At 46.3% G+C, this 25,975-nt stretch overlaps 2 protein-coding genes across 9 annotated transcripts in view; one reads left to right on the plus strand and one right to left on the minus strand.

Moving 5' to 3' along the window:
- Window positions 1–4,553, minus strand: part of STPG1 (sperm tail PG-rich repeat containing 1) — a 102,415-nt gene extending 97,862 nt beyond the window's left edge. The window contains exon 1 of one of the 4 annotated variants that reach the window (XM_056557053.1): window positions 4,244–4,404. In XM_056557053.1, the coding sequence (XP_056413028.1) occupies window positions 4,244–4,279 (36 nt within the window). In that variant the 5' untranslated portion in view covers window positions 4,280–4,404. Of the gene's footprint in view, window positions 1–4,243; window positions 4,405–4,464 lie in introns of those variants that run through there. The other 3 variants (XM_056557054.1, XM_056557051.1, XM_056557052.1) reach the window with 3 other exon arrangements.
- NIPAL3 (NIPA like domain containing 3) overlaps window positions 3,057–25,975 on the plus strand; it is a 53,159-nt gene continuing 30,240 nt past the window's right edge. For 2 of the 5 annotated variants that reach the window (XM_056557050.1, XM_056557045.1), the window contains exons 1-3: window positions 4,598–4,730; window positions 12,039–12,276; window positions 18,778–18,846. In XM_056557050.1, the coding sequence (XP_056413025.1) occupies window positions 12,187–12,276; window positions 18,778–18,846 (159 nt within the window). In that variant the 5' untranslated portion in view covers window positions 4,598–4,730; window positions 12,039–12,186. Of the gene's footprint in view, window positions 3,081–3,105; window positions 3,130–4,287; window positions 4,405–4,597; window positions 4,731–12,038; window positions 12,277–18,777; window positions 18,847–25,975 lie in introns of those variants that run through there. The other 3 variants (XM_056557047.1, XM_056557049.1, XM_056557046.1) reach the window with 3 other exon arrangements.

Here is a 25,975-nt window from a genome sequence, read left to right on the forward strand (position 1 = left end):
GGAGAGTCAATGCATACGGTTTTCAACAAGGTTCCATATGGTTTTCAAATTGAAAACGTATGTGGGAACTGAGTTGCAAAAAGGTGGTGTGAATGCAGCCTAAGTTTGGTATTATTCTAATCGTAGTGACCAAAAGAATAGAAATAACATCTCATTTGTTCTGAAAGTGCACTGTGTAGAAACAGAAGCCCCCAAAAAGTTGCTAAATAGCTTATTATTTTTATTTTTCCCCACAAATATTTTGCTGTAAATTTGGTGGTAAAATGAGTGATGTCATTACAAAGTACAGTTGGTGGCGCAAAAAACAAGCCATTATATGGGTCTGCAAGTGGAAAATTGAAAGCATTATGGCTTTTAGAAGACGAAGAGGAAAAAAAAGTGCAAAAAGAATTAAAAAAAACATGTCCTTGAGGGGATAAATGGGCACTGTCAAATCCAAAAGCTTTTTATTTGTTGTACATTTTGGCAAAACAATAACCTTTCTAATATACTTCATAAAAAATATATTTCCTTTTTATAGAAATCATGGGTTTGTCAAAGCTGAAGCACAAGCATGAAAAAAGTCCAGTACGTGAGGGTGGGCTAGCACTCTTCTGTGTTTGATAGGACAAGAGATAGCACAGAGGAGTCCAATCAGACAGGAGATAGCACAGATGAGTGCTATCAGGTAGAGAGAGAGCACAGAGGAGTGCTATCAGGCAGAGAGAGAGCACAGAGGAGTGCTATTAGACAGGAGTGCTATCAGACAGGAGAGATCACAGAGGAGTGCTATCAGACAGGAGAGAGCACAGAGGAGTGCTATCAGACAGGAGAGAGCACATAGGAGTGCTATCAGACAGGAGAGAGCACAGAGGAGTGCGATAAGACAGGAGAGAGCACAGAGGAGTCCTATCAGACAGGAGAGAGCACAGAGGAGTGCTATCAGGCATAGAGAGAGCACAGAGGAGTGCTATCAGACAGGAGAGATCACAGAGGAGTGCTATCAGACAGGAGAGAGCACAGAGGAGTGCTATCAGACAAGAGAGAGCACAGAGGAGTCCTATCAGACAGAAGAGATCACAGAGGAGTACTATCAGACAGGAGAGAGCACAGAGGAGTACTGTTGAACAGGAGAGAACACAGAGGAGAGCTATCAGACAGGAGAGAGCACAGATGAGTGCTATCAGACAGGAGATAGCACAGAGGAGTGCTATCAGACAGGGGAGAGCATAGAGGAGTGCTATCAGACAGGAGCGAGCACAGAGGAGTGCTATCAGACAGGAGAGATCACAGATGAGTGCTATCAGACAGGAGAGAGCACAGAGGAGGGCTATCAGACAGGAGAGAGCACAGAGAAATGCTATCAGACAGGAGAGAGCACAGAGAAGTGCGATTAGACAGGAGAAAGCACAGAGGAGTCCTATCAGACAGGAGAGAGCACAGAGGAATACTATCAGACAGGAGAGAGCACAGAGGAGTCCTATCAGACAGGAGAGAGCACAGAGGAGTCCTATCAGACAGGAGAGAGCACTGAGGAGTGCCATCAGATAGGAGAGAGCACAGAGGAGTACTATCAGACAGGAGAGAGCCCAGAGGAGTCCTATCAGGCCGAATAGAGCACAGAGGAGAACTATCACACAGGAGAGAGCACAGAAGAGTAATATCACACAGGAGAGAGCACAGAGGAGTCCTATCAGACAGGAGAGAGCACAGAGGAGTCCTATCAGACAGAAGAGAGCACAGAGGAGTACTATCACACAGGAGAGAGCACAGAGGAGTACTATCAGACAGGAGAGAGCACAGAGGAGTCTTATCAGAGAGGAGAGAGCACAGAGGAGTGCTATTAGACAGGAGAGATCACAGATGAGTGCTATCAGACAGGAGAGAGCACAGAGGAGGGCTATCAGACAGGAGAGAGCACAGAGGAATGCTATCAGACAGGAGAGAGCACAGAGAAGTGCGATTAGACAGGAGAAAGCACAGAGGAGTCCTATCAGACAGGAGAGAGCACAGAGGAATACTATCAGACAGGAGAGAGCACAGAGGAGTCCTATCAGACAGGAGAGAGCACTGAGGAGTGCCATCAGATAGGAGAGAGCACAGAGGAGTACTATCAGACAGGAGAGAGCCTAGAGGAGTCCTATCAGACCGAATAGAGCACAGAGGAGAACTATCACACAGGAGAGAGCACAGAAGAGTAATATCACACAGGAGAGAGCACAGAGGAGTCCTATCAGACAGGAGAGAGCACAGAGGAGTCCTATCAGACAGAAGAGAGCACAGAGGAGTACTATCACACAGGAGAGAGCACAGAGGAGTACTATCACACAGGAGAGAGCACAGAAGAGTAATATCACACAGGAGAGAGCACAGAGGAGTACTATCACACAGGAGAGAGCACAGAGGAGTCCTATCAGACAGAAGAGAGCACAGAGGAGTACTATCACACAGGAGAGAGCACAGAAGAGTAATATCACACAGGAGAGAGCACAGAGGAGTACTAGCCCACCCTCAGCTTGGACAAAGCCATGATTTTATAAGCCAAGATTTCTATAAAAAGAAAATACATTTTTTATGAAGTATATTAGAAAGGTTACTGTTTTGCCAAGATGTACAATATATAAAAAGTTTTGGAATCTGACAGTGCTTATTTAATAATGCATGATGTGAACGGCCATTTAATGTGCAACTCCCAATGGGTATCGCCTGCCATGAAGCTAAATAAAGGAAATGAATAAGAACTGGTGAGTGCCACAGACTTTCTCCATTTACATGCTGAATACTGCAAAATTAACTTGAGCACAACCATGGCTCGAGTCCTGCAGGAACGGCGTTCCTTTGCTTTTTCCACAGTAGGAACGCCGTCCCTGTTACATTAGTCCTGCAGGACCGACCTCTCTGTTCTTACCCTCCCTCCGTCTCCTCCCCCGGCCTGGACTGCTAGATGCTGGAGATGTAGGACCTGGGATGATGTCACCATCACATGTTGGGGGGCGGAGCTTAGCTGTGGAGGAGAGGAGAGATCGTGGTTGAAGGACCTGTGTGATGCTGTGGAGGAGGCGGGCCGAGCTGGTGGAGAGGTCACATGTTACTCCAGTAAGGTAATTACATTGAAGAAGATTTGTTACAGTGTGTCCCCCCAGTAGTAAGGTAATTATATGAGGAGGGGGTTTGTTACAGTGTGTCACGCCAGTAGTAATGTAATTACATGAGGAGGTTTGTTGCAGTGTGTCACCCCATTAGTAAGGAGATTACATGAGGAGGGGGTTTGATACAGTGTGTCACCCCAGTAGTAAGGAGATTACATGAGGAGGAGGTTTGTTACAGTGTGTCACCCCAGTAGTAAGGCGATTACATGAGGATGAGGTTTGTTACAGTGTGTCACCCCAGTAGTAAGGCGATTACATGAGGAGGAGGTTTGTTACAGTGTGTCACCCCAGTAGTAAGGCGATTACATGAGGATGAGGTTTGTTGCAGTGTGTCACCCCAGTAGTAAGGTGATTACATGAGGAGGAGGTTTGTTACAGTGTGTCACCACAGTAGTAAGGCGATTACACGAGGATGAGGTTTGTTGCAGTGTGTCACCCCAGTAGTAAGGTGATTACAAGAGGAGGAGGTTTGTCACAGTGTGTCACCCCAGTTGTAAGGTGATTACATGAGGAGGGGGTTTCTTACAGTGTGTCACCCCAGTAGTAAGGTGATTACATGAGGAGGAGGTTTGTTAAAGTGTGTCACCACAGTAGTAAGGCGATTACACGAGGATGAGGTTTGTTGCAGTGTGTCACCCCAGTAGTAAGGTGATTACATGAGGAGGGGGTTTCTTACAGTGTGTCACCCCAGTAGTAAGGAGATTACATGAGGAGGGGGTTTCTTACAGTGTGTCACCCCAGTAGTAAGGTGATTACATGAGGAGGAGGTTTGTTACAGTGTGTCACCCCAGTAGTAAGGTGATTACATGAGGAGGAGGTTTGTTACAGTGTGTCCCCTAGACATCTTATTCTCTATCCAAAAGGATAGGGGATAACATGTCTGATCATGTCTGAGTTCCCACACTTTTTTTCCAGGACTTGACCCGTGAGCACCACCAATAAAAAAGGTATTACAAGATACTGCAACTACAGATGATTTTGCATATATATATATATATATATATATATATGAAGGAACTAACCACCCACGTCTCTTCCCTTCAGACACATCCATAAAATCCTCACTAAAGCACTATACCAGATAGTATGCAGCCCAGATGCGGAGGGATACTTGCCTTGCTCTCTGTGCAGCCCAGTCTCAGTAGCCACATGGCAGCAGAACTGTATACACTGGTTACTTAGCTACCACTTAACCAGTTCACTGCTGCACCGCCCCCCAACAGTAGCTATGCGCACACCCAGCGGACAGGCAGACGTCACACCATAATAAATACAGGTAAGCGCAGGTATCACGTAACCTGACCACGTGATCATTAAAACACACACACACACACACCAATAACCCCATTTAGTACACTGGTGACGTCACGGCAGGACTTGTTCGGCCAGAAAATCGCCCTTTCCACTCCCTGTTGATACTTCCGGAATCTCCTCCCCAGTTAGCCCCGCCCCTTTTACTATTCATCACCAATAGCGCCGCAGCCGCCCCTCTGTAGCCAATGGAAATTCTACATGCTAACATGAGTGACAGCCCCTAATACCCAATCGGAAGGACGCCATAGAAGTGCCCAGGAGAGTACAGTTACCGCAGGAAGAGAACAGGTGAGTGGCATGTATGGAGTGTGAGAAGAGTACAATGTATGGAGGTAGTGGAATGTCCGGCAACAGCAGAGGGCAGGGCGGTGTGTTCTCCTAGGATCAGTGGGTAACACTTCATGTGGAGTGGGGGAGGCTTGCCCTCAGTGTCTGCAGGCTCTCCATCCTCAGCTATCAGATGTCCTGGTATGGGGTGGGCTGGTTCGTACTGGACTGTGCCCATGCCACCTGTTAGCCCAGTACTCTCCATCATTTATCAGCTCTCCTGATATGGGGTGGGCTGGTTGGTACTGTACTGTGCCCATGCCACCTGTTAGCACAGTACTGTCCAACCTCCTGTCAGCTCTTTTGGTATGTGGTATGCAGGTAGATATTGAACTGTGCTCATGCCATCTGTTAGCACAGTACTCTCCAACCTCCTAACAGATGGCATGGGCACACTTCTATATCTACCTGCATACCCCATATCAGGAGAGCTGATAACACAGTACTGTCCAACCTCCTATCAGCTCTCCTGATATGGGGTATGCAGGTAGATATAGAAGTGTGCCCATGCCATCTGTTAGCACAATGATGCCCAACCACCCATCAGCTCTCCTGGTATGTGGTGTGTAGAGTGGCAATGCCATCTGTTAGCATAGTGCTCTCTAACCTCCTCTATCACCTCTCCTGGTATGGGGTGTTCAGGGTGGCAATGCCATCCGTTAGCACAGTGCTCTATCACCTCTTCTGGTATGGGGTGTTCAGGGTGGCAATGCCATCTGTTAGCACAGTGCTCTATCACCTCTCCTGGTATGTGGTGTTCAGGGTGGCAATGCCATCCGTTAGCACAGTGCTCTATCACCTCTTCTGGTATGGGGTGTTCAGGGTGGCAATGCCATCTGTTAGCACAGTGCTCTATCACCTCTCCTGGTATGTGGTGTTCAGGGTGGCAATGCCATCCGTTAGCACAGTGCTCTATCACCTCTTCTGGTATGTGGTGTTCAGGGTGGCAATGCCATCTGTTAGCACAGTGCTCTCTAACCTCCTCTATCACCTCCCCTGGTATGGGGTGTTCAGGGTGGCAATGCCATCTGTTAGCACAGTGCTCTCTAACCTCCTCTATCACCTCCCCTGGTATGGGGTGTGGAGGGTGGCAATGCCATCTGTTAGCACAGTGCTCTCTAACCTCCTCTATCACCTCCCCTGGTATGGGGTGTGCAGGGTGGCAATGCCATCTGTTAGCACAGTGCTCTCTAACCTCCTCTATCACCTCTCCTGGTATGGGGTGTTCAGGGTGGTAATGACATACCAGGGCAGCCCATGGCCTAAGGCTCTTCCCCTAATGTGTTATTGGATTGTCTGGCTTGGATACAAAATGTATACTTCCCCAAAAGCTATGACCGATGCTACTCGGACATGAACAATCATGTAAAACATTTAAACTGTAGAGGAATAAGTAGAAACCACTCAAACACTGGCCAAAACGACACCCTTTATTGGCCCCATTGGCTCATCTTTCATGTGTGTTAGGAGATTTCTAGGTCTGTCTTCAGGATCTACATTATATGTACCAGGCTCTTTTGCCATGTCATTAAGCAGTGTGCGTTTAACATATTTAGAAAGATTGGTCTCAGCGTATGCATTCAACAGATTTATAGACCCCATTACCTGACAGTGGCCAAAAGTCTCTCTTTGGCCACTGTCAGGTAATGTGTCAAAAGTGTTACTTTGGCCTCCATATGGACAGGGTCCATTCGTATTTGGCCATGATGGGAGATAACACTATTCCCAGTCATTAAAAGAAGCACTCTAGGATTATTTATGTTTTGCTCATGTAGTGTATGTAGCATAGGCTATTATTAGAGGATGATGTAGAGGTTTTTGTGTATGTATTTAGTTTCCTCTTTTTGCTGATGTGGCATGCATGGGATAGGCTCCATCGTGGTTTACACATGCACAATGATGTGTGTTCTGTAATGCAGCCTATATTTCCCATAAATCCTTTGGGTTTTGTATTTGATTATTGCTGCTGGTCATCTCATCAGGCTGCTAGTGGTGGAGGTAAACACTAATGGGTTGGTGTCAGTTCATACTGTGCAGTTTGCTTTTCTTACTCAAATGTTTCTCAGAGAAATATTGCCATGAAGATTTCACATCTTTAGGGTATGTTCACACTGAGTAATTTGAGAGGAATCTCTGCTCTGTGAGCGGAGATTCCATCTGGCGGCAATGCAGTGCTTGTGGAATTCCGCACAAAGAATGAACAGGTCCATTCTCTGCGTGGATCAAATTCAGCGTCTGACATTCCACAGTGTGAACGGGTCCGCGAAAGACCCATTCACACTAATGTTAGGGGTTCATACTGCAGAACTCCGACGCGCAATTCCGTGTACGGAATGTTGCACCAAGTCCTTAGTGTGAACGTACCCTTAGGGCACGTTCAGACGAGCGGATTCACAGCGTATATTGCGCTACGGATTCGCCGCCGAAGGACCCCTACGGGGGTGCCTTTAGATGTGCATGCTCGGAGCTGCACTATGCCGCTACGAGCAGACACACTGCTCCGAAGTGTGAGTTGCCGCGCGTGCACAGGGTACTCGCACACATCGCGGCCGCTCCCCCTTCTCTCGTAGCTAGGCCTAGAGCAGCCACGATGTGCGAGTAGACTGCGCATGCATGCGGCGACTCGCACATTGCAGTGTGTCTGCTCGTAGCAGTGTATTGACGCTTGGAGCAGGCACATCTAAAGGCACCCTGTAGCGGCAGGTCCGCATTGTAAAATACGCTGTGGATCTGCTTGTCTGAATGTACCCTTAGGCTTTGTTCACACGTAAAAAATAAAAATAAATAATAAAATAAAACAGAGTGCTTCTTTAACCATTAGGCAGTTTGATGGGGGGGCTACCTTTGTGACCTGACTTTTCATTTCCCTGGTTTTAGGGTACGGTCCCATGGGCCGCTCAAGCAGTGTATTTCACGCTGCGCAAAATAATCTGCAGCAGTGGGAAATATGCGGCCTATTCTCAGATGATTATACATACAGGGCTAGCCGGTGGCAGCCCTGCGTTTTCAGTGAAGATTGGAGGCGGAGCCGTGCCGGCGTGACTGTGACGTGCATCCCCCTCCTCCAATCTTCACTGAAAACGCAGGGCTGCCCCCGGCTAGCCCTGTATGTATAATCATCTGAGAATAGGCCGCATATTTCCCACTGCTGCAGATTATTTTGCGCAGCGTGAAATACGCAGCATAAGCGGTACGTGGGACGGTACCCTAATGAGTAAAATATCTCTACGTGATACATTCCCTTTAACCCCTTAAGGACCAGGCCATTTTACACCTTAGGACCGGAGCGTTTTTTGAACATCTGACCACTGTCACTTTAAACATTAATAACTCTGGAATGCTTTTACCTATCATTCTGATTCCGAGATAGTTTTTTCGTGACATATTCTACTTTATGTTATTGGTAACATTTTGCCAATACTTGCATCGTTTCTTAGTGAAAAATGTCAAAATTTGCTGAAAAAAATGAAAATTTTGCATTTTTCTAACTTTGAAGCTCTCTGCTTGTAAGGAAAATGGATATTCCAAATAAAAAAAAACATTTATTCACATATACAATATGTCTACTTTATGTTTGCATCATAAAATTGATGAGTTTTTACTTTTGGAAGACACCAGAGGGCTTCAAAGTTCAGCAGCAATTTTCCAATTTTTCACAAAATTTTCAAACTCACTATTTTTCAGGGACCAGTTCAGGTTTGAAGTGGATTTGAAGGGTCTTCATATTAGAAATACCCCACAAATGACCCCATTATAAAAACTGCACCCCCCAAAGTATTCAAAATGACATTCAGTCAGCGTTTTAACCCTTTAGGTGTTTCACAGGAATAGCAGCAAAGTGAAGGAGAAAATTCACCATCTTCATTTTTTACACTCGCATGTTCTTGTAAACCCAATTTTTGAATTTTTACAAGGGGTAAAAAGAGAAAATTTATACTTATATTTGTAGCCCAATTTCTCTTGAGTAAGCACATACCTCATATGTCCGTGAAAAGTGTTCGGCGGGCGCAGTAGAGGGCTCAGAAGCGAAGGAGCGACAAGGGGATTTTGGAGAGTACGTTTTTCTGAAATGGTTTTTGGGGGGCATGTTGCATTTAGGAAGCCCCTATGGTACCAGAACAGCAAAAAATCCCCACATGGCATACCATTTTGGAAACTAGACCCCTTGGGGAACGTAACAAGGGGTAAAGTGAACCTTAATACCCCACAGGTGTTTCACGACTTTTGTATATGTAAAAAAAAATAAAATTTTTTTCACTAAAATGTGTGTTTCCCCCCAAATTTCACAGTTTTGCAAGGGTTAATAGCAGAAAATACCCCCCAAAATTTGTAACCCCATCTCTTCTGAGTATGAAGGTACCCCATAAGTTGACCTAAAGTGCACTACGGGCGAACTACAATGCTCAGAAGAGGAGTCATATTTGGCTTTTGGAGAGCAAATTTTGGTCGGGGGGCATGTCGCATTTAGGAAGCCCCTATGGTGCCACAACAGCAAAAAAAAACTCACGTGGCATACCATTTTGGAAACTAGACCCCTTGAGGAACGTAACAAGGAATAAAGTGAGCCTTAATACCCCACAGGGGTTTCACGACTTTTGCATATGTAAAAAAATATATATATTTTTTCACTAAAATGTGTGTTTTCCCCCCCAAATTTCACATTTTTGCAAGGGTTAATAGCAGAAAATACCCCCCAAAATTTGTAACCCCATCTCTTCTGAGTATGAAGGTATGCCATAAGTGGACCTGAAGTGCACTACGGGCGAACTACAATGCTCAGAAGAGAAGGAGTCATATTTGGCTTTTGGAGAGCAAATTTTGCTCGGGGGGCATGTCGCATTTAGGACGCCCCTATGGTGCCAGGACAGCAAAATATCCCCCACATGGCATACCATTTTGGAAACTAGACCCCTTGAGGAATGTAACAAGGGGTACAGTGAGCATTTACCCCCCACTGGTGTCTGTCAGAACTTTGGAACAGTGGGCTGTACAAAATTTTTAATTTGCACAGCCCACTGTTCCAAAGATCTGTCAGACACCAGTGGGGGGTAAATTATCACTGTACCCCTCATTACATTCCGTGAGGGGTGTAGTTTCCGAAATGGGGTCACATGTGGGGTTTTTTTTTTTTGCGTTTGTCAAAGCCGCTGTAACAATCAGCCACCCCTGTGCAAATCACCTCAAATGTACATGGTGCACTTTCCCTTCTGGGCCTTGTTGTGCGCCCCCAGAGCACTTTGCGCCCACTTATGGGGTATCTCCGTAGTCTGGTTAAATTGCATTACAAATTTTGGGGGGCGTTTTTCCCTTTTACCTCTTGTCAAAATGAACAGAATAGGGCAACACCAGCGTGTTAGTGTAAAAATTTTATTTTTTTACACTAACATGCTGTTGTAGACCCCAACTTCACCTTTTCATAAGGGGTTAAAGGAGAAAAAGCCCCCCAAAATTTGTAACACAATTTCTCCCGAGTACGGTGATACCCCATATGTGACCCTAAACTGTTGCCTTGAAATACGACAGGGCTCCAAAGTGAGAGCGCCATGTGCATTTGAGGCCTGAATTAGGGATTTGCATAGGGGTGGACATAGGGGTATTCTACGCCAGTGATTCCCAAACAGGGTGCCTCCAGCTGTTGCAAAACTCCCAGCATGCTTGGACAGTCAACGGCTGTCCGGCAATACTGGGAGTTGTTGTTTTGCAACAGCTGGAGGCTCCATTTTGGAAACAGTGGCGTACCGGACGTTTTTCATTTTTATTGGGAGGGGAGGGGGGCTGTGTAGGGGTATGTGTATATGTAGTGTTTTTTACTTTTTATTTTATTTTGTGTTAGTGTAGTGTTTTTAGGGTACAGTCACACGGGCAGGGGGGATTACAGCGAGTTCCCGCTGCGAGTTTGAGCTGCCGCGCAAAATTACTCACTGTAAGCCCCCTGCCCATGTGAATGTACCCTGTACATTCACAGGGGGGGGACCTCCAGCTGTTACAAAACTACAACTCCCAGCATGCACAGTTTATCAGTGCATGCTGGTAGTTATAGTTTTGCAACAGCTGGAGGGACACGGTTGGGAAACACTGAGTTAGGAAACAGACAATGTTTCCCAACCAGTGTGCCTCCAGTTGTTGCAAAACCACAACTCCCAGCATTCTCAGGCATGCTGGGAGTAGTAGTTCGGCAACATCTTTAGAGCCAGATGTTGCCAAACTACAACTCCCAGCATGCTGGGAGTTGTAGTTTTGCAACATCTGGAGGACTACAGTTTGCAGACCACTAATACAGTGGTTCCCAATCTGTGCCCTTCCAGATGTTGCAAAACTACAACTCCCAGTATGCCAAAACTGTCCAGGCATGCTGGGAGTTGTAGTTCTGCAACATCTGAAGGGCCAGATGTTACAGAACTACAACTCCCAGCATGCCTGGACAGTAAGGGCATGCTGAGGATGTGTAGTTTTGCAACATCTGTAAGGGCACAGTGGTCTCCAAACTGTGGACCTCCAGATGTTGCAAAACTGCAACTCCCAGCATGCCCAGACGCCAAGGGCTGTCTGGGCATGCTGGGAGTTGTAGTTTACAGGGTCCCATTACAGCAATGCATGTCGCTTTACGGTGACGTGCATTGCTGTAAAGGGCCCGACCGCGGCTGATGATCTACTTACCTGTCGCCGCCGCCATCTTCCTCGTCGGGATCCGGGTCTTCAGGGACGAGGTAAGTACCGGGGCTGGTCCCCAGCACTCCCCAGTCCCCCGCCGCGTCCTCTGGTCTTCCTCCCGTCCTCTCCGGACTTCAAGGGGCCGGGCAGGGCGGGAGGAAGTAACCGCCCCCCCTGCGATTGGTCGGTTAGTTAACCGACGGATCGCAGGGGATCGGAGGAGGTGGCAGGCTTGCCACCTCCCTCCTATACTTTAGCATGGTCCTGGCTGTCTGTGACAGCCGGGATCATGCGAAATTACCGGGCGGTCGGGTCCCAGAGACCCGATCAGCCCGGTATCGCCGCAGATCGCAAGGGCAATTTCCCTATATGGCCCCCCTCGGCGTTTGCCCTGGATGCCTGCTGAAGGATTTCAGCAGGGATCCGCTTCCGATCTCTGCCCTGTGAGCGGCAGAGATCGGAAATACAACAGGACGTTCTCTAACGTCCTTGGGCATTAAAGTCCAGGTAGTGGGGACGTTAGAGAACGTCCTATGTCCTTAACAGGTTAATGACAGTGTAAATGGTGTGTGAATTGTAGGTACTTGTATCACCTAGCATTAATGTCTTCACTTTTAGGACAAGATGCCTTTCTAGGCCACATGAAATTGCTATCAATGAAGAAACACTTATGATGAAAAGGCTGGAGTGGACCTTGTGCTTGAGGATATATGTTTTAAGACAAAATCTAAAGATGCAATAGAAAAGGAACAAACTAAAAGAGAAAATGGAGAGGGCTACTGTCTCCTCCGTTCAGATGAAAAATCTGCTATCAACTACTGAGGAAACGCCTTATGAAAATTACTTCTCGTATAAGGTAGGTCATGTAGTGTAGTGACTATGGGGGAGATTTATCAAAACCTGTGCAGGGGAAGAGTGGTGCAGTTGCCCATAGCAACCAATCAGATTGCTTCTTTCATTTTCCACAGGCCTCTAAAGAGGCCTGTGGAAAATGAAAGAAGCAATCTGATTGGTTGCTATGGACAACTGCACCACTCTTCCTCTGCACAGGTTTTGATAAATCTCCCCCTATAATGGCTGCACAATAGTGACTTAGGGATTTTAAAGCATACCTGTCATTAGGGCTGGGCGGTATGACCAAATATGTGTACCACAGAATTTTTTTTAAATTACGGCGGTTCCACGGTATATAACGGTATTTTCACCCCCCTCAATCATGTGACCCGCTTTCAACCCCCCCTCCCCCCCCCCAATTAATGATCGGCCCAGCGGGGCACTGCTCACAGATGTCACGTTCAAGCACTGCCCTCCTCCTCTTTGTTGGGGGACGCTGGCGCTGGAACTCACTGTACGACAGTGGTCTCCAACCTGCGGACCTCCAGTTGTTGCAAAACTACAACTCCCAGCATGCCCCGATAGCCAACAGCTGTCCGGGCATGCTAGGAGTTGTAGTTTTGCAACAGCTGGAGGCCCCCAGGTTGGAGACCACTGCTGTCCGCTGTATCCCTATGCCCAGGCTGCAAAACATAGAGAAAATAAACTTTAAACTCACCTACGTCGGGGCCACACGCTGGGGACTGGGGAGGACAGCCGTCAGCCTATCACCGGCCGGAGCGATGTCCCGCCCCGGCCAGTGATAGGCTGTGCCCACTGTCATGCAAGAAGCCGGCCAGGGCTTCATACATGACAGTGGGCTCAGCCTATCACTGGCCGGGCAATAAAATGGAGGAAAAATGCAGGCCAGCAGCGTGAGGATGGAGCCCAGAGGAGAGTCAGTAGAGTAATGCAGAAGTATTGGAGGAAAAAAGCTGCGTTGGCGCTCCCAAGGAAGTAACCCAAGTCGTGGGTATTTATGCAAAATAATTTATTCTTACAGCATAAGAAATCAAAGAAAATAATAAATATAAATAAAAATATAAAGCAAGACGCGTTTCGAGAGTCACAGCTCCCTTTTTCAATTGCAGGTGGTTGCTGTATGGCAAGGTAACAGGTATATGTGTTTAAATACATGAGAAAATGGCTCCAAAACCAGGTGAGCTGGTGACGTCATGTGTGGTGGATGTCGGGGCCAGGTAGGGGCCAGGCATAAAAGACCTAAATAATAAAACATATTCAAAGAAGGGGCATGAAAACCACATAAAACATGTAAAAGATCATAGGTATAGTCTTTTACAGGAGTATTTGGAAGTTCAAACTGAACCATGAGAATTGTCCGTGGTGGCGACCAATCAGGAAGCTGCCGGTGTCCGTGGGACCAATCAGGAGGCAGTAGGAGGAGGCTGTCATCGCTGTGCAGGGTTGCCGCTGTGGGGAATGAATGGAGATGAGCCCCTTGAAGCTGATTGGCCGCTTGCTGCTAGAGGTGAGGAGGTGGCCAATCAGGAGCGAGCCGTACTACGTACTATGCTGAGTACAGTTACGATGTCATAGGGGAACATGGGCCGTATGGGGGTAAGTCCAAAGAGAGTGGGCGGGGTGCTGATTGGCTCATCTAAGATCCCGGACAGCCAATCAGAGGGGGGACATATAAGTCTGGGTTGCGAGTCTTTGTCGCTGGTGGCGGTGGAAAAAAGTTCAAAAATGTCAGCCAATCGCTGTTAGATCAGTCCGGGTGGCGTCCAATCAGAGTGAAGACGTGTATATCCTCTCCGGGAGATTCCTAGAGGCGTCGGCAGCAAATCCATTTTGAATAATACAACCAATAGCTGCTGGGCAGGTCCCGGTGGTAACCAATCATGATGGAGGATGTGTTGTAGTGCTGTCAAGATGCTGATGTCAGACTTTATCATCGTCCGGGCGGGCTGTCATCTGATCTCGAAGTCTGGAGCACACTCGGAACTTGTCATTGAGGAGCTGGAAACCTGTAAGGGAGTAAGGAGGTAGACAGGTAAGGGAGAGACAGGTGGTCTCTCCCTTCCCCAAACAGCGGCTTGCTGTCGGCTTGTCCCGCACTGAGGAGGCATCTGGTGCGGCTGCGAGGAGGCATCTGGTACGGCTGTCATCGAAGCCCGGAACATACTTGGAAATGGTCATGGAGGAGCTGTAAAAATATAGGAGAGTAAAGAGGTAGAAGGGGAGGGGAGAGACAGGTGATTTTGGCGGCGGCTTGCTGTCAGCTTGTCCCGCAGTGAGGAGGCATCTGGTGCGGATGTCATTATGTCATCGGGACGTATGTATTACGTGACGTTTTCGATGTATTCATTCAGACCAGAAGGTGTCAAAGTTTTGAGGGTGAAGATCCAGAAGTTTTCACGTTTCCTCAGTACTGCGAAGCGGTGGGCAGTGTCAGCGGAGATGTGTTCAATGGGTGTGATGGTGTGACACCTGAAGTCACTGCTGTACTTTTCCGCTGCATGCCTGGAGACACTGGAGTTGGTACCCCTTGGTGATATTGGATCTGTGCTTGTTAATGCGCTGATTCAATGGCTGGATGGTACGTCCGACGTACTGAAGACCACAGGGGCACTCAAGGAGGTAGATCAAGTAGGAGGTGCTGCAGTTGATGAAACTCCTGATGGGGTAAAGTGATCTTGCAAGTGAACTTGGTGCATTTGTTCGCAATGTTGTTGCAGCATTTGCAGAGGGGTTTGCTGCACTTGTATGAGCCGGTGACAGGTGGGGTGTCCAGCAGGGTAGTTTGTTTCTTAGGTGCTTTCACTTTACTGGGTGCCAGCATATTCTTGAGAGATTTGTTCTTCCTGAAAGTGATATTAGGTCTGGGTGGCAAAATGTCTTTGAGGAAGGGGTCCAGCAGGAGAGTTTTCCAGTGGTCCGTGATGATTTTCTTGATGTTTTTGTGGTCATCGTTGTAGGTAGTGATGAAGTTGAAGGAGTGGGTATGTTCAGGTTGGTCATTGTTGGTGACTTTAGGTTTTTAACACTCTTTCTGTGAAAACTTGCTAGCCTTGAGTTTGCTCTGGTTGATGAGTGAGGTGGGGTAGCCTTTGGATTTGAAACGCTGGTCCAGGATTACCCCACCTCACTCATCAACCAGAGCAAACTCAAGGCTAGCAAGTTTTCACAGAAAGAGTGTTAAAAACCTAAAGTCACCAACAATGACCAACCTGAACATACCCACTCCTTCAACTTCATCACTACCTACAACGATGACCACAAAAACATCAAGAAAATCATCACGGACCACTGGAAAACTCTCCTGCTGGACCCCTTCCTCAAAGACATTTTGCCACCCAGACCTAATATCACTTTCAGGAAGAACAAATCTCTCAAGAATATGCTGGCACCCAGTAAAGTGAAAGCACCTAAGAAACAAACTACCCTGCTGGACACCCCACCTGTCACCGGCTCATACAAGTGCAGCAAACCCCTCTGCAAATGCTGCAACAACATTGCGAACAAATGCACCAAGTTCACTTGCAAGATCACCAACATCGCTTTACCCCATCAGGAGTTTCATCAGCTGCAGCACCTCCTACGTGATCTACCTCCTTGAGTGCCCCTGTGGTCTTCAGTACGTCGGGCGTACCATCCAGCCATTGAATCAGCGCATTAACAAGCACAGATCCAATATCACCAAGGGGTACCAACTCCACAGTGTCTCCAGGCATGCAGCGGAAAAGTACAGCAGTGACTTCAGGTGTCACACCATCACACCCATTGAACACATCTCTGCTGACACCGCCCACCGCTTCGCAGTACTGAGGAAACGTGAAAACTTCTGGATCTTCACCCTCAAAACTTTGACACCTTCTGGTCTGAATGAATACATCAAAAACATCATGTAATACATATGTCCCGATGACATAATTACATCCGCACCAGATGTCTCCTCACTGCGGGACAAGCTGACAGCAAGCCGCCGCCAAAATCACCTGTCTCTCCCCTCCCCTTCTACCTCTTTACTCCCCTATAGGTTTACAGCTCCTCCATGACAATTTCCAAGTATGTTCTGGGCTTCGATGACAGCCGTACCAGATGCCTCCTCGCAGCCGCACCAGATGCCTCCTCAATGCGGGGCAAGCCGCCGTTTGGGGAAGGGAGAGACCACCTGTCTCTCCCTTCCCCGTCTACCTCCTTACTCCCTTACAGGTTTCCAGCTCCTCCATGACAAGTTCCGAGTGTGCTCCGGACTTCGAGATCAGATGACAGTCGCCCGGACGATGATAAAGTCTGACATCGGCATCTTGACAGCACTACAACACATCCTCCTTCATGATTGGTCACCACTGGGACCTGCCCAGCAGCTATTATTCAAAATGGATTTGCCGCCGACGCCTCTAGGAATCTCCCGGAGAGGATATACACGTCTTCACTCTGATTGGACGCCACCCGGACTGATCTAACAGCGATTGGCTGACGTTATTGAACTTTATTCCACCGCCACCAGCGACAAAGACTCGCAACCCGGACTTATACGTCCCCCCTCTGATTGGCTGTCCGGGATCTTAGATGAGCCAATCAGCACCTCGCCTACTCTCTTTGGACTTATCCCCATACGGCCCATGTTCCCCTATGACATCGTAACTGTACTCAGCATAGTACGGCTCGCTCCTGATTGGCCACCTCTAGCAGCAAGCGGCCAATCAGCTTCAAGGGGCTCGTCTCCATTCATTCCCCACAGCGGCAACCCTGCACAGCGATGACAGCCTCCTCCTACTGCCTCCTGATTGGTCCCAAGGACGCCGGCAGCTTCCTGATTGGTCGCCACCACGGACAATTCTCGCGGTTCAGTTTGAACTTCCAAATACTCCTGTAAAAGACTATACCTATGCTTTTTTACATGTTTTATGTGGTTTTCATGCCCCTTCTTTGATTATGTTTCATTATTTAGGTCTTTTATGCCAGGCCCCTACCTGGCCCCGGCATCCACCCCACATGACGTCACCAGCTCACCTGGTTTTGGCGCCATTTTCTCATGTATTTAAACACATATACCTGTTACCTTGCCATACAGCAACCACCTGCAATTGAAAAAGGGAGCTGTGACTCCCAAAACGCGTCTTGCTTTATATTTATTATTTTTCTTTGATTTCTTATGCTGTAAGAATAACTTATTTTGCATCAATACCCACAACTTGAGTTACTTCCTTGGGAGCGCCAACACAGCTTTTTTTTCCTCCAATACTTCTGTATCACTGGCCGGGTCGGGACATCGCTCCGGCCGGTGATAGGCTGACGACTGTCCAGCATACCAGTCCCCAGCGTGTGGCCCCGACGTAGGTGAGTTTAAAGTTTATTTTCTCTATGTTTTGCAGCCCGGGCATAGGGATACAGCGGACAGCAGTGGCCTCCAACCTGCGGACCTCCAGCTGTTGCAAAACTACAACTCCCAGCATGCCCGGACAGCCGTTGGCTGTCCGGGCATGCTGGGAGTTGTAGTTTTGCAGCATCTGGAGGTCAGCAGGTTGGAGACCACTGGAGTACAGTGAGTTCCAGCGCCCGGCAGCCCCCAAAAAAGAGGAGGGCAGTGCTTGAACGTGACATCTGTGAGTAGTGCCCCGCTGGGCTGATCATTAATTGGGGGGGGGGGGGGGGCAGAACAGTGCTGGCGGGTCACATAGGATTAGTTCCCTGATGTGGGGACCGTGCTGCATTGGGCTGATAATACATTCCCGATGGGGAGGGGCCCAACCGGTATTGCGGTATGGGGGAAAATTCATATCGTGCAGCCCAAATAATTGGTATTCGGTATGAACCGGTATACCGCGCAGCCCTACCTGTCATTTGCAAAAACATTTAATATAATGTAGATATGTATATTTGTAATATACATTGTCTTCAGTGTGCAGGGCCCTGCTTTTCCCGTCCACACTTTCTGTATATTGTGTATATATAGGTGCCTTTGTTGCCCTTGGAACCATCCACCTAATGGGTGGACAAGCCCACACTCTAAATTTGTCCTTTACATATGAAAAATAGGGAAGGGCTTTCAATTGGTAATCACATTTAAAGTCCCTATTGATGAGTATCTTTAGGTATTTAAAAGCAGGCACCTTCTTTATGCCATGGGCAGCCGACCCCCACCTAGAAGGGAGGAATAGCTTATACACTGACCTTATAATCAAACAACTGGTGGAATGGTATAAAAACATTCCAGTTTCTAAGGTTTATTGTCATTTATTTATGCTGCAGATAAAGTTTATCTCCTATAAAAAGTATACAATAAACGCACAGCAATAACTTGGTGTGAACCTAGCCGTTACTTGCTTGTAGCACCTATTTTCTGCTATAACGAAACCATGAGATTAAAAAAAGTCATGCTTCATCAAATGATTTTTTACAATTGTATTCTTTCCAAAAAGCAATTGCTTCCAAAGTCCGGCCCCGACCAGAGACATGACAGGGGCGCACAGAGTTATGTACATGATACCTATAACTACCTGTATTTGTTTTTCAGGATAATCTTATTGGATCTCTGCTGGCTATATTTGGACACCTTATTATTAGTATTGGACTCAACCTACAGGTAAGAAGCTAAGGAACAAAATCCAAAAAGAATAAGTTACATGCCTGGGTTCCAACTTTTTAGTTGAGCATTTTGTTGAATGGATTTAGCAGGTTATGTACGGCAGATATTCTAAAGCCTCGAAACTTTGTGATCTAGGATGTAAAGGTGAAGTCCAAAGTTCCATTCTACTAATCTATGTTTTATCTAAATTGACCATATCTTGTGTGTGTTTCCCTGTGGAAGGAGTAATGTGAATAATAGTTTTTTTCCCTATGAGCCTTCTGTTGGAGGTCTATGTTTGGGAATACTCCCAGGGGGAGATTTATCAAAACCTGTGCAGAGGAAAAGTGGCCCAGTTGCCCATAGCAACCAATCAGATTGCTTCTTTCATTTTTAACAAGGCCTCTGCAAAATGAAAGCAGTGAGCTGATTGGTTGCTATGGGCAACTGGGCAACTTTTCCTTTGCACAGGTTTTCATAAATTTCCCCCCCCAGTGTATATGTCTGATGGAAACCTAAAAACAAGATAATGGCGCAGTTTTACTAAACTGTGTGAGAGAAAAAGTGGAGTGATTTTTCCCACAGCAACCAATCATAGCTCAGCTTTCACTTTACCTCAGCTCGTTAGCTGAGCTGTGATTGGTTGCTGTGGGAAAATTCCTCTTTTTTTTATTTTTTTATTTTTTTATCTCACACAGTTTGATAAATGTCCCCATATGAGTATGCTGGTTTCTGAAATTATTTGCAATATAGCAAATATAAGCTCGTGGTTAAGTAAGATGATTCTCCTGATCCAAATAATGAGATTTTTTTTTTTTAGTATGGAACAGCATTTTTATTTTTTTTTATTTTTTTCCTCGTTCAACATTTTTTTATTGATTTTCTAATAAAAGTGCAAGGGGTTAGAAAAAAATAAAAAGGTGGAAGGGAAAAGAACAAACTCAACAAAATCAAGAAACAATAACAAAGCATCTGGGTTACAGTACTGGAGAGATACACTTGGTGCCAACCCCATCCAAAAATATAAGCATCATCTAGCCAGGAGCTTAAATGGAGATATGGGATGAGAAACACCAAATTTACTTGTCTGGTCACCAGATTTCAAAGGAAAGTGAAAAAGGTAGTAGGGCAGACAGGACACCGGCTAAGAGGAGGACATTGTAAAATCTATCCACAGCTTCCGAAAAAGTTTGTGTTGCACTGAGTGTTTGTGGGAATCTGCTAGAAGTGCCTCTATGTGTTGTAGATGAACAATCTCTGTAAACCATTCTGTTATAGGAGGAGCCGGGGTATCGCCTGCCTTGTCGCCAGCAAGAAAAAGCAGTACAATGACTTTGCAATAGAGCTGAGAGAACCCAGTATGATAGATAACAGCAAGGGGGCTATTCAAGTTCCTGTTATCTTGAGAATTACTATAACTGTAATCCAAAAAGGTTGAAGCAAGGGACAGCCCCACCAAATATGTGACATTGTGCCTACCTCTCTTCTGCATCTCCAGCAGGAGTTGGAGACATGAGGAAGCATTTTATTAAGAACAGAAGGCACTCTATAACAGCAAATCAAGTTTATAATTTGTCTCCTAAATCCTGTCGGAGAGCGACCGTTTCTGGCAGAGGTTCGCCAATCCACAGGTGGAAAAATGTGGCCCAATTCCCTTTCCCCATGCTGCTATATATGGGAGAGGTTTGGAACGGCATTTGCTTTTATTTAACATATTACCATAAAGGGTTAGAGCAAAATTATGAAGGCTGCTTAAACAGCTGCTCATGTTTGGGGGTTGTCCCAGCGCCAAAAAAGTTATTGGAGGAGATTTATCAAAACCTGTCCAGAGGAAAAGTTGCTCATAGCAACCAATCAGATCACTTCTTTCATTTTTCAGAGGCCTTTTAAAAATGAAAGAAGCGAACTGATTGGTTGCTATGGGCAACTCAGCAACTTTTCCTCTGGACAGGTTTTGATAAATCTCGCCCATTGACTTTTGTTTCTGCTTTTAGGGGTTGGGTTGTATTGGCAGGGCTGGAACTCTTTACATACTTTTCTGAGCGATGATTGCGCATGCACCGCTTTCCGATGTAGCCATTAACCTTGTCACCGATGGCAGGCAGTATGTGAGATCTCTTTGGTCACGAGAGAGATCTCACAGGGAATAAAATTTAATATGCATTAAGAGGGCGTTATCATTAAGTATGCAGGCCACCCATCACTGTGCACTTGGGGCTAGATAACACCCATCAAGAGCCTTATTTGCATATCTACAATTTCAGGAATAGCTGAGCATGGAGGCACAGATCAAGAAACTGTAACAACCATTGTAATCCGTGTCACCCGCACTATAGCCCAGTACCAACAGGTTAAAGGGGTACTCCGCCCCTAGACATCTTATGCCGTATCCAAGGATAGAGATAAGATGTCTGATCGCGGGGGTCCCACCGCTGGGGATGTCGCAACGCCAGCCCCTGTATCGTGAGTCATCAGGCACAGAACAAACTTCAGCTCCGTGCTGTAGATGACTAGGGGCTGCAGGAGAGATTGCGGAGGTCCCCAGCGGTGGGACCCCCGCGATCAGACATTTTGATAGGGAATAAGATGCCTAGAGGCAGAGTACCCCTTTAATGTGGGGGATGCTGATGACAGATTCCCTGCTTCAGCTGGGTGCTGCTCTCTTCTTCTCTGGTCTGCCTTCAAGCAGACCAGAGAAGTACATAGCAGAAAACAATGATTAGTGCTATGCATATTAGAATTATGTAAGTGGTTGAACAGAAGCCAAAAGGACTTTTGAGGGCCTACATTTGACATATGCATTGAGAACTTTCCTTGTGCATACACCAGAGGACACTTTAAACACTATGGGGGACATATATTTAAAACTTGTGTCAAAAATGTTGCACTTCGCACGGAAATTTTGGTGCAGAAACGTCTCTATCAGATATTCAAAGTACACTAGTCATGTTTCATCCACACAGTTATCGCTTGTCTGGCCAATAGTAATCATGGAACATTACGTGAGGTGAGATGCTTCCAAATGTTTAATAAAAAGAGATTCTTCCATTAGAATTTTTTCGGGGTTTACGATTTGACGCAAATCTTTGCAATTTTGTGTCGCCCCCCCCCCAAAAAAAATGTCCGTATATAGTCGAGTATAAGCTGAGTTTTTCAGCACGATTTTTCGTGGTGAAAACACCCCTTCGGCTTATACTCGAACTCTCCGCCCTCAGTGGTCTTCAACCTGCGGATCTCCAGATGTTTCAAAACTACAACTCCCTGCATCCTGGGAGTTGTAGTTTTGAAACATCTGGAGGTCCGCAGGTTGAAGACCACTGCCCGGGCCTTCGTCATCATCCAGACCCCCTCCCCCCCTTTAGTTTTGTACTCCCCTCCGCTCGGCGGGACGTTAGGGGGAGCTGGTAGCAACGTCCCTGTGCGTCGTCGTCAAGACAACGTCATTATTCCGGGCCCGAAGCGCAGAGAAGAGGGGCCCCCCCCCCGGAGAAGATGGACAGCCCAGAATGACTATCCTTCCCCACCGGACAGTCCCCGCAGCACAGATGGCCCGGACCAGCTCACCCTAATGTCCCGCCGAGCGGAGCTGAGTACAAAACTAAAGGGGGGAGGGGGGGAAGGGGGTCTGGATGACGACAAAGGCCCAGGCAGTGGTCTACAACCTGCGGACCTCCATATGTTTCAAATCTACAACCCCCAGCATGCCCGGGCAGCCGATGGCTGTCCGTGCATGCTGGCAGTTGTGGTTTTGGAACATCTGAAGGTCCGCAGGTTGAAGACCACTGTTAAGTCAGACCTTGACAAGCGGTGATGATGAAGGGGGTGGTGTGGGATGATGACAGGGTAATGCTGAAGGGGGGGGGGAGGGAGATGATGACAGGGTAATGATGAAGGGGGGATGATGACAGGGTAATGATGAAGGGGGGGATGATGACAGGGTAATGATGAAGAAGGGTGGGGATGATGACAGTGTGATGATGATGATGATGATGATGATGATGATGATGATGAAGGGGGGGATGATAGTGTAATGATGATGATGATGATGAAGGGGGGATGATGAGAGGGTAATGATGATGACGGGGGGGATGATGACAGGGTAATGATGAAGGGGGGGGTGATGACAGGGTAATGATGAAGGGGGGGATGATGACAGGGTAATGATGAAGGGGGGGATGATGACAGGGTAATGATGAAGGGGGGGATGATGACAGGGTAATGATGAAGGGGGGGATGATGACAGGGTAATGATGAAGGGGGGGATGATGACAGGGTAATGATGAAGGGGGGGATGATGACAGGGTAATGATGAAGGGGGGGATGATGATGATGAAGGGGGGGGGATGATGACAGGGTAATGATGATGAAGGGGGGGGGATGATGACAGGGTAATGATGATGAAGGGGGGGGGATGATGACAGGGTAATGATGATGAAGGGGGGGATGATGACAGGGTAATGATGATGAAGGGGGGATGATGACAGGGTAATGATGAAGGGGGGGATGATGACAGGGTAATGATGCTGTAGGGGGGGGATGATGACTGGGTAATGATGAAGGGGGGGGGATGATGACAGGGTAATGATGAAGGGGGGAGGATGACTGGGTAATGATGAAGGGGGGGGGGGGTGTGGGATGATGACAGGGTAATGATGATGAAGGGGGGATGTTGACAGGGTGATGATGATGAGGGTGTTAATGATAGGGGTCTTGATGATGACATGGGGAAGATGTATTTCCCACCCTAGGCTTATACTCGAGTCAATAACTTTTCCTGGGTCTTTGGGGTGAAATTAGGGGCCTTGGCTTATATTCGGGTCGGCTTATACTAGAGTATATACGGTAAGTGGTGCAAAAATGAACTCTCTCTTATTTTCAAAGCAGCACAAAGGACCTTTGAAAATGTGAGGGGAAAAAAGTGATTGATGCTGTAACAGAAATTACAGTAGTTTTTCAATATGTCCCCCCAATGTGTATTCAGTTTTAATGTTTTTCTGTTGTTTTCCATGTTCTCCTGTTGCCAGAATAAAGTCTAGAGCAGTGGTCTCCAACCTGCGGACCTCCAGATGTTGCAAAACTACGACTCCCAGCATGCCCGGACAGCCGTTGGCTGTCCGGGCTTGCTGGGAGTTGTAGTTTTGCAACATCTGGCGGTCCGCAGGTTGGAGACCACTGGTCTAGAGTGCATTGTAAATCATAACTATTGATATTAAAGGGCTCTTACAGTCGTCCAAAGAATGGGTTATATAGAAACAGGCAGGTAGTGTGCCAGGAAACCAGGAAATGTCTGTTCTTGTGTACTTTATTGCTTCAGATCATTCCTTGTGAATTGTGTCATTAGAAAATCTTACATTTTATCAGTGCCAGGTCATTCACTACAGTGATAAAATGTACCAGCTGTTCTGAGTCATAAGTGTACTTTACAATATGGAAGTACCTCTACATTATTATTTTTTCTTTTGTTTAACACCTTCCCTCTTTGGCGATTTTTTTTTTTTTCATTTTTGCACTTTTGTTTTCTCCTCCTCACCTTCTAAAAATCATAACACTTTCAATTTTCCTCCCAAAAAGCCATATGAGGGCTTGTTCTTTGTGCCAACAACTTTACTTTGTAATATCATTAATAATTTCACTACAAAATCTATGGCAAAACCAGAAAAGAATTACTTGTGGGGCAAAATTGAAAAAGAAAAGCCATTTTGTGAGAAGAAAAAGAAAAGCCATTTTCCACGCAGTGAAATATAAAAATTGCGGCTTATATTTATTCTGTAGGTCTATACGGTCGCATGGATACCCAATTTATATAGTTTGGATTTTATTTTACTACAAAAAAAAAATTGTAACTACATGCACCAAAATTTATGTGTTGAAAAATGTCCTTCTGACCCCTATAACTTTTTTATTTTTCCATATGAGGGGCGGTATGAGGGATAATTTTTTGCGCTGTGATCTGAAATTGTTATCGGTACCATGTTTTGATCGGACTTTTTGATCACTTTTTATTCATTTTTTTTATAGTATAAAAAGTGACCAAAATAATTTTGAACTTTGCAATTTTTTCACATGTACGCTATTGACTGTGTGGTTTAATTAACTATATATTTTCATATCATCATCACATCAGCACCACAATGAGATTGCAAAACCGAATTATCGGTAAGTCATAATTCCCCCTTTTTATAGTTCGGACATTTACGAACGCGGTGATACCACATGTTTATTTGTATTTACACAGTCTATTTTTATTTTATTTTTTTTATGGGAAAAAGGGGGGTGATTCAAACTTTTAATAGAGAAGGGGTTAAATCACATTTATTAACACTTTATTATTTAGTGGTAGGGGACTATAACATTGCACACACTGATTTCCTACACTGATCACTGCCATGCAATAGAATGGTGATCAGTGTTATCGTCGACTTCTCCTGCTTGGATCTCAGGCACAGAGCAGTCATTTGGCGATCGGACAGTGAGGAAGCAGGTAGGGACCCTCCTCGCGTCCTGCAAGCTGTTCGTGATGCCGCGATTTCTCCGCAACAGTCCCGAACAGCACCACTGAGCTAACCAGCAGTGTTTACTTTTGTTTTAGATGCCGCAATCAAGTTTGATCGCCACGTCTAAAGGGTTAATACACGACATCAGCCCGATCGGCAATATCCAGCATTAGGCGTGGGTCCTGGTTGCCTATAGCAATCGGGACCAACCGGGTATGATGCGCGCTCACCTGCTGAGTGTGCGTCATACCTCGGGAGCCACAGATGGACATTAATGAACGTCCATTTGTGTCAAGGGGTTAATAAATTATTTAGTCACTTTGTTGATGATTCTATAGAAAGTCAGTCATTGTCTCATATTGTGTCATGTACCATAAACATGCCATTCTCAGTGTCATCTAGGATAAAAAACACATGGTAAACATCACCATTCCATCTTTAGTACCAGGATAACGCCTTATTCATGGTATTCCTTTTACATGGAATTACTTCCATCTTGATCAAAGTAGACAAGAACAGAGATGTTTAACAAGAAGGAAGGGGGTTCAACCTAACATGAAATATATGCAAGGGGTGCTACTAGCAGCAAAACCATATTCATACAGCAAAAGGAGAAAAATAAATTACTGCATAAAGTGCACTCCCAAAAAGAA

This window comes from Hyla sarda, chromosome 2 (assembly GCF_029499605.1).
Source record: "Hyla sarda isolate aHylSar1 chromosome 2, aHylSar1.hap1, whole genome shotgun sequence".
In the NCBI taxonomy this organism is placed as follows: Eukaryota; Metazoa; Chordata; class Amphibia; order Anura; family Hylidae; genus Hyla; species Hyla sarda.